This window comes from Bos grunniens, chromosome 3 (assembly GCF_055505025.1).
Source record: "Bos grunniens cultivar Pamir isolate PY7600 chromosome 3, Bosgru_T2T1.0, whole genome shotgun sequence".
Classification (NCBI taxonomy): Eukaryota; Metazoa; Chordata; class Mammalia; order Artiodactyla; family Bovidae; genus Bos; species Bos grunniens.
Genome location: NC_141167.1, coordinates 75663332 through 75675752, shown reverse-complemented (window position 1 = coordinate 75675752; position 12421 = coordinate 75663332). Strand labels below are relative to the sequence as shown.

At 36.5% G+C, this 12421-nt stretch overlaps 1 protein-coding gene across 1 annotated transcript in view; it reads left to right on the top strand.

The window, feature by feature from the left end:
* The window catches only part of DPYD (dihydropyrimidine dehydrogenase), a 927694-nt gene that overhangs the window by 272166 nt on the left and 643107 nt on the right, over positions 1–12421 (top strand). Inside the window, exon 8 of the mRNA XM_086391370.1 lies at positions 4257–4344. Within this exon, the coding sequence (XP_086247496.1) occupies positions 4257–4344 (88 nt within the window). The remainder of the gene's footprint in view (positions 1–4256; positions 4345–12421) is intronic.

Genomic DNA, 12421 nt, shown 5'->3' with positions numbered 1-12421 from the left:
GACGTGGGGTATCTCTTCACGGCTGGTTCAGGAAAGTGCAGCTGCTGCTCCTTACCTTGGAGGAGGTCGCCCCTCCTGACCTTGAACGTGGAGTTGCTCCCTCTCGGCCCTCCTGTGCCTGCACAGCCACTTCTCCTTGGACATAGGGTAGCTCTTCTTGGCTGCCGCCCCTGACCTCAAAGGTGGGGTAGCTCCTCTCAGCTGCCGCCTCTGACCTTGGACGTGGGGTAGCTCCTCTGGGCCGCTGCCCGTGACGTTGGATGTGGGGTAACTCCTCTCAGCTGCTGCCCCTGACCTCGGATGGTCCTAGTCCCAGTAAATTAACACTGGGAATTAAACTATTTATCTTTGTAGTTTTCTATACACAAAAGTATAGTTCAACTTGTTTGCTTCCTCTAGGGTGGAAACAGACTGAGAAATGCAAAATGTTTGTGCATCCTTCTTGTATGTTACATATTCAGGGGCATGTTCACTCTATCAGGGTGGAAAATTTGGGATATTTTCATTCCCCTTTGATAAATCACATAACACCCCTACGAAACTACACATACCCATACACACAAACACACACACAGGCACACAAATACCACCTCAGAGAGGGGGTCTTTCTTGAATTTTTTTTGCTGAGACCAATTAATAAACCAAACCTAACGTCAAGTATTATGAGCATCAATTCTGTTGGTAAGCCCATTGACAGGGCAATACACTGCTCAGCTTTAGAAACTGTATACTTACTCAGATTAATAAAATTTTATTTAAAATATTTGGACCTGTAGTTTTCTTTTATGTCTAATCTTCATTATATATTGGGATTGAGATCATTAAAAAAATAAGCACTAGAACTTTTATCATTCTTTCTTATCAGAAATAGTTTAATACAAATTCTACTCTTTGCAAAGTAAATTGCAATTCTAAAGATTCATTATTCAATACTTTCAATAGCATCTCATTCCACTAACTGTAATAGTAATACCCACTATTAGATACTTAGTATTAAATACTTTTAATATATGTGTTTAATTATCCAGTTTATTTCATGGTATTTGATGTATTCCAGAGTTCTGAATTATCAGTTACTAATCTCACCTTGGTTGTTCCCTGCTTACAAACTTTCAAATTAAAATTAGAACTAGTATTTTAGTAAAAAAAAAAAAAAAGTGCCCTCTATGTTATATTCCAAGTCCCCTTACTTTCTCTTTCTATTCTTTGCTTTGTGCTTTACACTCCAGAAACACTACATTTTCAGTAGTTCTCCACATGCAATATGTTGTTCTGTGTTTCTGAGGATAGTTCTTGCTCTGCGCTTCATTCTCCTTTTAACCTCAACAGACCTAAGTGCGTAGCTGTTATATGTGCTGCTTCTGCCATTAAAGTACATATTTGACTTTGGTAAAGGTTGTCAAAGCTTTTTTGTCCCTTAGTATCATCATTTGTAAAATGAAGATCATTCTGTCATTTTTGAGATTGCACCCAAATACTGCATTTTACACTCTTGTTGACTATGAGGGCCACTCCATTTTTTCTAAGGGATTCTTGCCCACAGTAGTAGATACAGTGATCATCTTAAATCCACCCATTCCCATCCATTTTCCCTGATGATCCCACTTCATAACACTATTGTGAGGATGAAAAAAGTCCTCTTTACAGTACTTAAAAGAGAGTTTTGCACTTAGTTAAGTACTCTATGCAGGTTAGCTGCAATTATTTTTTAATGGATAAACTTTGTTCTTCCACTATGAATCAGTTTAGAGACTTTGTTTTTTGAAACATATTGCCTTCAAAACTCAAAGCAGCCTACCAGACATTTTGCTTCCTTATTTAATATTGGTAAATGAGTGCAAAATTGCAGTAAATTCTTTTATTTTTGAAGTATATACTGACAGATACCTGACAAGTAGACCTCATTGAAGTGACTAATCCCTGATCTTCATGAGGTTGATCTTCTGCCCTCTGGAGTCTATGCTTCTTAAAGTCTCCAGCATACCAGCTACTCCTTGCTTATGTTGTCCAGTCAGCATGATGTTTTCAACGCAAGGGATCATAATGATATGCTATGCTATGGCCAGGTTGTTTCAGATTATGTATATTATTGTAGAAGATAATTGACATATTCTTGAGGCAAACCAGTAAATGAATATTCTTGTTTCTCCCATGAATGTGAACTGTTTCCGATCGTTTTTCCGCAGCAACAGGATGAAAAGTACGCATTCACCAAATCAATGGCCATGTGCAGTGTACCTGTAGGCTTACCTAATCTGCAGTAATACCACATTTGCCATAGACACTGCAGTCAGGACTACACTTTGGTCAAATCTGCAGTAGTTTACATTCTCCAGGAATCATCTTATCTCAGCAGGGCCAGACTGGGGAATGAAACAGAAGTAGAACATAGACCACCACCATCTCTCACTATTCCACCCACTCCAGACTACGATATTGTGTTTGATTTAGTCTCTTGACCAGGGTTTCAGAAGTTTTCTGGCCTTCCCAACTATTGTAGCTATAATAGCTCTTACTTTGTAGACCAGAGACCCATTGTGGGGGTTACTTCTACTGACACATTTAACATTTTGGTTATGCACCTAGAGGCTTGGGGATAACCACTACCTGGGTTGCCAGTGAATTTGAGGTTCTTTCTTCATCACGAAAGAATTCAGAGATGAAGCAGAGAGGTTAAGAAAGTGAAGTGAAAGTTTATTTAAGCAAGGATACGCTCTCAGAGGGAGAGTGAGCAGGCACTTCAGGAACTGCCACCGGGTTTCTTTGGCAAGCCACTTATGAGGGGCCTACAAATGAAAGGGTGGACTATTCACTGGGGAAGGAGGGATTTTTGTCACCATATAGCTTGAGTTAAAAGTGTCATGGCCTCATGGTGTCCTTATACAATGATTACTTCTTATCTGTTAGACTAATCTTATGGTAATGAGGGCCCAAGGAGAAAAGGTTGCATTTGGATTCAGGAGATTCACCCTTTTCCCTACCTTTCTTTGCCTGCTACTTGGACTCTTATCACCCTAAATATATTATTTCCTATAAGTCTGAAGGCTCCTACTTTACTTTGTCTGTCTATGGACTCCTGCTGCTTATACGTTGGGTGGTTTAGGCCCTTGCCCCCATTTCTCTGCTTATACCTGGTTATTTACCTGCTGTAACACCTGGAGCTGTGCTCCACTTAGGCCAACTGTGAACTTTATCTAGGCCTATTTTTCACCCTGTCTCTGTAGGCCCCGCTCCTCAGATATCAAGTCAATGAAGAGCCTTTTCCAGTGTCCTTGAAAATGTGTGATTATTCCCCTTCCCCAGTGTGCATACAGTTACATGGGTAAATGGCCGTAATTCCTTTTGAAGAAGTAGAGGAATCTTTATAGTATTTACTTGCTAGGATGTTGCAGGGTGTTTCTTTCTACACGACCTGCCCACCTCTTCAGTCAGCAAGTTCAAGATCTGAAAATTGGCTCATGTCTGGGAACTGAGCAATGTATTGTGACTTTTAATAGGAGTGTCCACCTCTGACTCCTGACTTTATTCATCTTCCCTGGACAGTGCCCACTATCAAAATCCTATTGATTTTTAAAAGGGATTTATTGCCTGGGAACTATATTCAGTATCTTAAAATATAATGGAAAATAATTTTTAAAAGAATATAGATATACACACATATATGTTTAAACAAATCACTTTGCTGTACACCTGAAACAAACAAAATATTTTAAATCAACTATACTTCATTAAAAAAAAAAAGGCTTTATTGAAATCCTACTACCTCTCTTTTTTCTTGTATGTATGACCCCAGCCAAAACGAATCTCTCTCTCCCCTGAATTCTTGTAGACATAATGCTGATCACACTCTGTTGTTTGTTATACTTATTTCTGTATATCTTCTGCACAGATCTTGACTGTACATTAGGCTGAAACTCTCATTTATCATTTTATTCTTTAAAATACCACACATAGTGCCTTGAACATACTGAGAAACCTGTGAAAATTTACTGACTTGATTTTAAATTGCTAACTTTTCTTCTGCCACTTAATTAAAAGGCAAAAATGCATTTAGCCATTAAGTAGAATATGTTAGTGTTCTATTTGTATACTATTTTATATATGTAAGCCTATATACTAAAAGACAAAATATTTTCATATATATATATATATGGAATTATATATGTGTGTATTAAGCTAGATTATTTTTGATGTTAAAGATTAAGATTTTAATTATTCAAATGCCAAAATCTAATTACCAAAATCCTTCTTTACAGATAATTTGTGGTAAAAGCCTTTCAGTGAATGACATTACTCTTAGTACTTTGAAAGAAGAAGGGTACAAAGCTGCTTTCATTGGGATAGGTAAGTAGCTTATTTTCAAATATTTTTCTTTATAATTTTTTTTTTTTTTACTTCCTGACAGTATTCAGAAGAATAACTACCTTCAGACATTTTTATGGTAGAAGTTGTGTCTGTTCAGAAAAGAGCAGATAGAAATGAATGGCCAAAGAAAATTTTCTGTTTTATAATGAGTTGCACTTTCTCACCTCATTATAGATTGACTTGGACAAGACAGTCTTTATCTTTCCGTTCTCTCACCATATTCTCATCACCAGTAAACATCTAAGATGCAAAGTGTTTTCAGGTCATGCCACAGAAGCTCAGAATTCAGGCTTAGAAATATCTAGATGCTGTAGCTTTCTCTTTATGATAAAACAAATTAGTTAAATTGATATTAAGAGGTAGAATTGGCTCATTTTCTTTTTCTACTTTTTTTGATATTTTCTAAAGACTTTTCATATTTGGCTGAATTATAAAGATGTTTGATCACAGTTCTGAATATCACATAGTGTACACTGCTAAGTCAATCAATGTGCCCTATGGTTCCATATTTTGCCTAACTATCCCAGGGAGACTGAGTTTTCTAACATGTTCCCCTTTCCCTTACTCTGTACTGAGACCAAAGAGAACACACTGTTGATATAATTTATTCTTTGTCTTGTGAACTTTGTATTTATTCTCTTATATGATCATATTATGAACAGTGATTGGCATATAAACTGAGTAAGTGCATCTCAGGTCTTTTAGTTTGTCATCTCCTCTCTAGTTCACTTTCTTTGAATATAAATGTCTAGTAAACCTACACAGAAGTAAAAACTGTTCCATCTCTTTAAGTAATCACATGCTAGGTAACATTTATTTTGGGGCTGCCATTTTTCATATGTTTCTAGAATAAAATCATCAGGAATGCTTTTTTGCCTACTAAATTTTTATCAAGATGGTATGTCTTCTCTTACTGGTCAGTTGATAGCAAGTCTTAAAACCATCTTGTCACTCCCTTTACTTAGGTGAAAAATTAGGAAGAGGCAAACAAATTTTCACTGCCTTCTAGCTCCTAAATGTCTTTATTCAACCTCCTTTCTTTCATAAACTTGATTGCCATTGTCATCAATATTTCTCTAGGTTATTTAAGTATAATAATTATGTGAGATAAAAACAGGAAAGAGAAAATTACCCTTGACTTTGGCTTTATTTTTCAATATTACATTTGTACTGAGAATCTTACATAAAGAAATAGGGAAAGTATTTTTTTCACATATATTCTACCAATACCAGCAAAATTGAATCATTAAAGTTGCTTTTACTCTCATCAAATGCATATTAAAATATGTTCTGTTGTTCTTTAATTGTTAAGTCGTGTGCAACTCTTTGTGACATGGTGGACTGTAGCCCCACTAGGGCTCCTCTCTCCGTGGGATTTCCCAGGCAAGAGTACTGAAGTGGGTTGGCATCTCCTTTTCCAGGGAAAATGTGTTTAGTTAATAATAAATGAAAAATTTAGTCAGGCAATAGGTCTGAAACATTGGCAATGTTTTCAAATAGCTATTTGAAATTCGCCATTGTAGTTTCCTATAGCAGTTGTATGTAAAAGATATGGAATTGTATATGCTAATGCAGTTTCATGTATCTCTATGAACTTTGTCCACAAAGAAGCTCTGTACTGAAGAGATAGGGGCCAAATAAACAGCTGATACGCTGAAACATCTCCAAATTAACTGCTCAAGAAGCAAATTATAACAAAATTGGGAAGAATTGAAAGTTTTATAAGTCTGAGTGGTTTCAGTTATAAAGTGCTATCTTCCATCTGCAAGAATCAGGAATGTTTCAGAGTTTTCTTTTATTCCATTAAGTCCCCTTACATATGTTATTTGATAGTGCTACATCCCATTCACAAAACTCCATTTGACTCTGCATTGAGGTGTGAATAAAGCACTTAAAATGTGAAGTCCTTTCATATTTATGTTCCTGTGCATTTTCATGCTGAGAAGTGAATCTTTTGACATTTTAGTGTAGTGATGTGTAGAATGCAGTTATGTTCTCTTTGAGTATTCTCTATGAAATATGTACAAGAAAGTTTCATCTTGTCAAAAAAAAAAAAAAAAAAGGAGAATGGTGTTCTGTGTATAGGAGACAAGTAGCTTTGCTCTCCAGGAAGTACTTACTTGACACTCTTGATTGCCAAGTTGGGAATTTATGACCTTTCTATTACCATCTGACAGCCTATTACTTAGACAGCCTCACATCTTTACATGCTTTTGTTCATTCACCATGCTTCTATATTGTAATTCGACTTCACTCACTTTGTTTACCTACCTTTTCCTACTTAGGATAGAGAAGTAAATTTTGGAATAGGAATTCTATATCACTTAGGATATAGGTTTGGCCACTTTAAGAAAGGAAAATAATAAAGACTTAAACAAGATATATGTTTAGTCCTCTCTCAGTTTAACAGTGTGAACCATCCTCAACACATGCCTTCCATCTTTGGTTCTTAGGTGGCCAGTCTTTCCACATTCCTGCTAACAAAAATTGGAAATAAGAAAGGGAGTTCCTTTCCTCTTAAATTTATGACCCAGACACTGCACGTGTTACTTCTGTTTTTATCTTATTGTCTACACCCTAGTAATATAAACATACCTGGCAGCACAGGTTGCAGGGAAATATAGCCTCTAGCTGAGTGGACATAGTGCTCCATTAAACTTCTATTCCTATAGAGAAGGAGGATGATAGATATATAAAGAGGGAAAAAATAGAAGTTTCGCCCTTGATGTGCATCATTATTTGTATTTGACACATAGAATCCTTATTGAGAGAAATCGGTAAGCAGGTAATAGCCAAGAAAGAAACTCAGAACTTAGCACTCAACCTGTTGGTTATAATGATAATGGAGTATTTTCTCTTTCTGTCATTGGGAATATCATATTTTAGACCTATGTTTGTAACTATGTCTCATTCTGTGTTAGTCTAAAGGAAAAATAAAAACTTACGTTTTAATTAAATATGACTTATGAAGGATAGCTTTGTAAGTCCATGCCTAAGTCCATAGCATGTAAGTCCATCTCAGATTCTGAAGATTACTGATTTTTAATATTGTTTGTGCTATTGCTGGTGAAAAGTTGCTCACTTTTAGTTTTTTTCCAAATTCTAACAGAATCCATTAAGGAAACTATCTCATTGTACATACATCATTGTGAGACTGAAAAAGTATGTCTTTTTACCCATGAGAGGTTTAGTTTTTTCTAAGTGAAATAAAAATAAGTGAGATAAAGCTCTGTGCCTTATTCAAACTGGATTGGGTTATCTTTGAGATAATTGGTATTTTTTTCAAAGACTTTAAATTTTTGATATTTTTATTGAAATAAAAGCACTGGCACAGTATGTTACTGTCAGTGTTTAGAAATAAAGTTAGAACATCTTCTGTACAAGGTTTTTTCAAAGTATTGGATGGCTTTCTTTGGTACAATTATATAAAGTTTAAAAATAAAATAAAATTTAAAAAAATCAATATAATGGATGACAATCATCATTTTTTGTTATTAAAAGTGAGCACAAAATAATAGAAAATATCAGTGTGTTGCACATTGTTAGGGTGAGTATTATTTTGAGAAAAATGTTTTTCCATCATATGTGTATTTGGTTGGTGTATGTGCTTGCACATGCATATTGCATTATATGGGAAATGTGTTTTTAAAATGTGGTTTGGTAGTCAATGCTCAAAATCCGCTGTTGTACATTGTAAAGGCCCTAAAGCACTACTTGCCTTTTCCCCATAGCACGACAACCCTCTCAATAAGCAGCTGCTGAGTGAATTAAATAGGTTTTGCATGATTACAGTATTCTAAATATTTGTTTCTTTTTGTTTTAGTTCTTTGGGTGATTATATTCTAGAGCCAATCTGAGTATCACTGTTCTAGGTGACTGAAGAATCAAACCCTTAACGTTTAATTCAAAGTAGCCTATTTCCCTCCCCACCCCATTTTTTTTTTTTGGCTTCACTAGGTCTTTTGGAGTATGGGCGCTCTCTAGTTGTGTTGCCCCGAGGCATGTAGAATCTTGGTTCCCCAACCAGGGGTCGCACTTGCATCCTCTGCTTTGGAAGGTGGATTCTTAACCACTGGACTGCCAGGGAAGTCCCTCTCTTCCCATTTCTGATTGTCCGTTTTATGGTAATTTACTTCTTATATTCTCATAAAGCATGACAGTGATGAAAAAACTAAACAAACGTGTAAGGGAAGGAACATCCACGAAGGCACTCTCAGAAAAGGTGTAATGCTTTATATATTCTTTTGACAAAGTAGTTTTTTTCTGAATTTTTGTTTTTAATACTTGGGGGAGAGAAAGAATTATGGGGTAAATAGGAGTAAAATGCATAATTATAGTCACAATAGATAAAAAGGGAGCAGAGACTGCAGGAGGATATTAAAAAGCTGAATATCACCACCCTATGCTTTACTTGTGTCGACTCCAAAGATTTCTCTTGAGTTTACTTGTGACTGTCACTATTCTCCTCCTTTCATGTTACTAGGCTACTCCTTAGCCTCCTAACCAGTTTTCTTGGCCACTATTAGCCAAACAACAGAAATAGTGATCTTTTTAAAATTAGATCTCATCACATCATTCTCTCATTTAGATTCCCCCATTCCCCATTCAATAGCTCCTTATTTTCTTCAAAATACAGGAAAAATTCCTTAAAATAGACTGCCAAGGCTTTTCATAATTTATTAACAACTTATGTCTTTAGTGACTTATTACATTAGGTGTTGCAGACATTTGAAATATTTTCAGTTTTACCTCATCTCAATCTTTTAAAATCAATTTTTGGACCTGGTGTTGCCTGAACCCAGAACTGTCACTATTTTCATATTTGTGTTTTTACATGTACTTTTTTCTACTTCATGTAATTCTCTTTGCTTATAATGATCCATCCCCTACCTTCACTCTTTACCGTGGACAAATAAAGCCACTTCACCATCAGCAGTCATCACACCATCATGTTTCTGTTCCCTCTCTGGATGTCTAGATCAGATTTTAGCATTTATTTCCATGTATCATAGTAGACTGGTTATGTATTTGTTTCCACCACCAGTTGTTAAAACCCTTGTAGTTTGAAGAGTCTGTGTGCCTTCAGTTCAGTTCAGTTCAGTCGCTCAGTCATGTCTGACTCTTCGCGACCCCATGAGTCACAGCCCGCCAGGCCTCCCTGTCCATCACCAACTCCCGGAGTTCACTCAGACTCATATCCATTGAGTCGGTGATGCCATCCAGCCATCTTATCCTCTGTCATCCCCTTCTCCTCCTGCCCCCAATCCCTCCCAGCATCAGAGTCTTTTCCAATGAGTCAACTCTGCATGAGGTGGCCAAAGTACTGGAGTTTCAGCTTTAGCATCATTCCTTCCAAAGAAATCCCAGGGCTGATCTCCTTTAGAATGGACTGGTTGGATCTCCTTGCAGTCCAAGGGACTCTCAAGAGTCTTCTCCAACACCATAGTTCAAAAGCATCAATTCTTCATCACTCAGCCTTCTTCACAGTCCAACTCTCACATCCATACATGACCACAGGAAAAACCATAGCCTTGACTAGATGGACCTTTGTTGGCAAAGTAATGTCTCTGCTTTTGAATATGCTATCTAGGTTGGTCATAACTTTCCTTCCAAGGAGTAAGCGTCTTTACACATTGATAAATCTTCAATGTCTAGCATAGTTCCTGGCACGTAGTAGGAACTCTATAAGTATTTTAAAATTATTGATATTAATGCAGCTGTTTTGACTATTTGCCAAAATAAGTTGGTAGGATGTTAAAATATGTTGGAGTTTTAGGGTATTACAATATTAATCAAACACAAGGGGAAATAGCTACTACATTATTTTTAAGGTAGTGTTACAATATAAATGAAATGAAGAGTAGGGACAGTGATATTAGTGGTAGTGATAATGATAGTAGTAGCAGTATTAGCTAAAATATTCTATTCTCAGTCTTTAATATAATTTATGCCATTCAATTTTATTATGACCTTTGAAGTAGATATTATAAACTCTATTTTAAGGATAAAAATTAAGGTTAAGCAATGTTAAAGAAAACTAGTAAATGGCAATCAAAACATGGAAAGATAATTTTATACAGAATGTGGAAAAAATGTAATAAATGCAAACATCTATGTGTGGGAAGTTGCTTCAGTCATGTTCAACTCTTCGAGACCCCTTTGGCGACTTAGCATAGATGTTTGCATTTATTTCCCAACCCTGGAATCAAACCCAAGTGTCTTACATCTCCTCTATTGGCAGGCAGGTTATTTGCCACTAACGCCACCTGGGAAGCTGGCAAACGCCTATACTTTGGCATAAAAAGCTGTTGCAGGGCTTCCCTAGTGGCTCAGTGGTATGCTAATGCAGGAGATGCCAGTTTGATACCTGGTCCAGGAGATCCCACGTGCCACTGAAAAACTAGCCCAAGCACCACAGCTGTTGAGCCTCTAGAGTCTGAGAACTGCTACTACTGAAGCCTGGGCTCCCTAGATCCCATACTTTGCAACAACAGAAGCCATCACAATGAGAAGCCCTTGCACCACAACTTGAGCGTACCCCCCGCTTGCTGCGACTAGAGAAAAGCCTTCACAGCAACAAAAACCCAACATAGCCAAAAAACAAAAACAAAAAAAAAAAGGAAGAAAAATTTAAAAAAGATTTGAATCAGTTCTAATGAGGTAGATGAAACTGGAGCCGATTATACAGAGTGAAGTAAGCCAGAAAGAAAAACACCAATACAGTATACTAACGCATATATATGGAATTTAGAAAGCTGGTAACAATAACCGCGTATGTGAGACAGCAAAAGAGACACTGATGTATAAAACAGTCTTTTGGACTCTGTGGGAGAGGGAGAGGGTGAGGGTGGGATGATTTGGGAGAATGGCATTGAAACATGTATAATATCATATATGAAATGAATCACCAGTCCAGGTTTGATGCAGGATACAGGATGCTTGGGGCTGGTGCACTGGGATGACCCAGAGGGATGGTATGGGGAGGGAGATAGGAGGGGGAGTTCAGGATTGGGAACACATGTACACCCGTGGCAGATTCATGTTGATGTATGGCAAAACCAATACAATATTGTAAAGTAATTGGCCTCTAATTAAAATAAATAAATTTAAAAAAACAAAAAAAGAAAAAGAATTATTGCAGACACAATGACTGAAAATCAACATGTTAGTTGATGACAGCTGTTTATATTGGGGAGTTCTACTTAATGATCTTGAACATGGAACTTCATAACCTGAAAGAATTAGGCTTTATTCTTAGCCTTACTTTTCTTATTGTTACCACCATTGAGTTTCTTCCATTGCTATCAGAAAAGAATATTTTTTAAATGTGATGATGCCCAAATATTGTAACAGCTGAAGAAGAGATAATTACAATTAAGGAAATCCATTGAGAGACCTCGGTATTAAATTTGCTAGTGTGGCCTTTAGTTAAATCTCTCGTGCCTTCTTAGAGCCAGAATTCTTCTCTGTAAAAGTTATTCTTAATTAGCTTTTTAATCAGGAGTTTCTAAATTGTACACAATCACATATACTTCCATTTATTTAGAAGAAAATTAAATGGGGTTTTTAGACCACCCATTTCTGAAAACCTGAAGTTGTTTAAGAATTATGCAAAATTCTGAATAGATTATTTTAAAATAATAAACCTGACTTAATTGTAAGTGAAAGAAAGATCATGGATATTTTGCCAATCCACATTTTTTAATTTGCAGTAATGTCTACTATAGTGTCATTTGTAAGTACTCTGGTATAATTGTGAGATGGTTCCCAAGAATTCAGAAATGAGGGAAATAGAATTCCAGCTGAGAGTTCATTAAATCATCACTTAATGGGTTCAAGCAAAGCCCCCAGAAGGAGATAAAATAGATGTAGGGCAATTAGTCTTTGATCATATTAACATATCTATAGAAAGTGCATCTTAATCTGCAGAAGCAGTTAATAGGGGCTGGTCAACTTTCCAATCATAGAAAAGGCAGCAGGGGTTGCGGGGAAGAATCTGAGGAAATTGGCGGTGTCTTTTTAAAGGCATCTAAGTCAAAGAACCTGGAGTTATTTG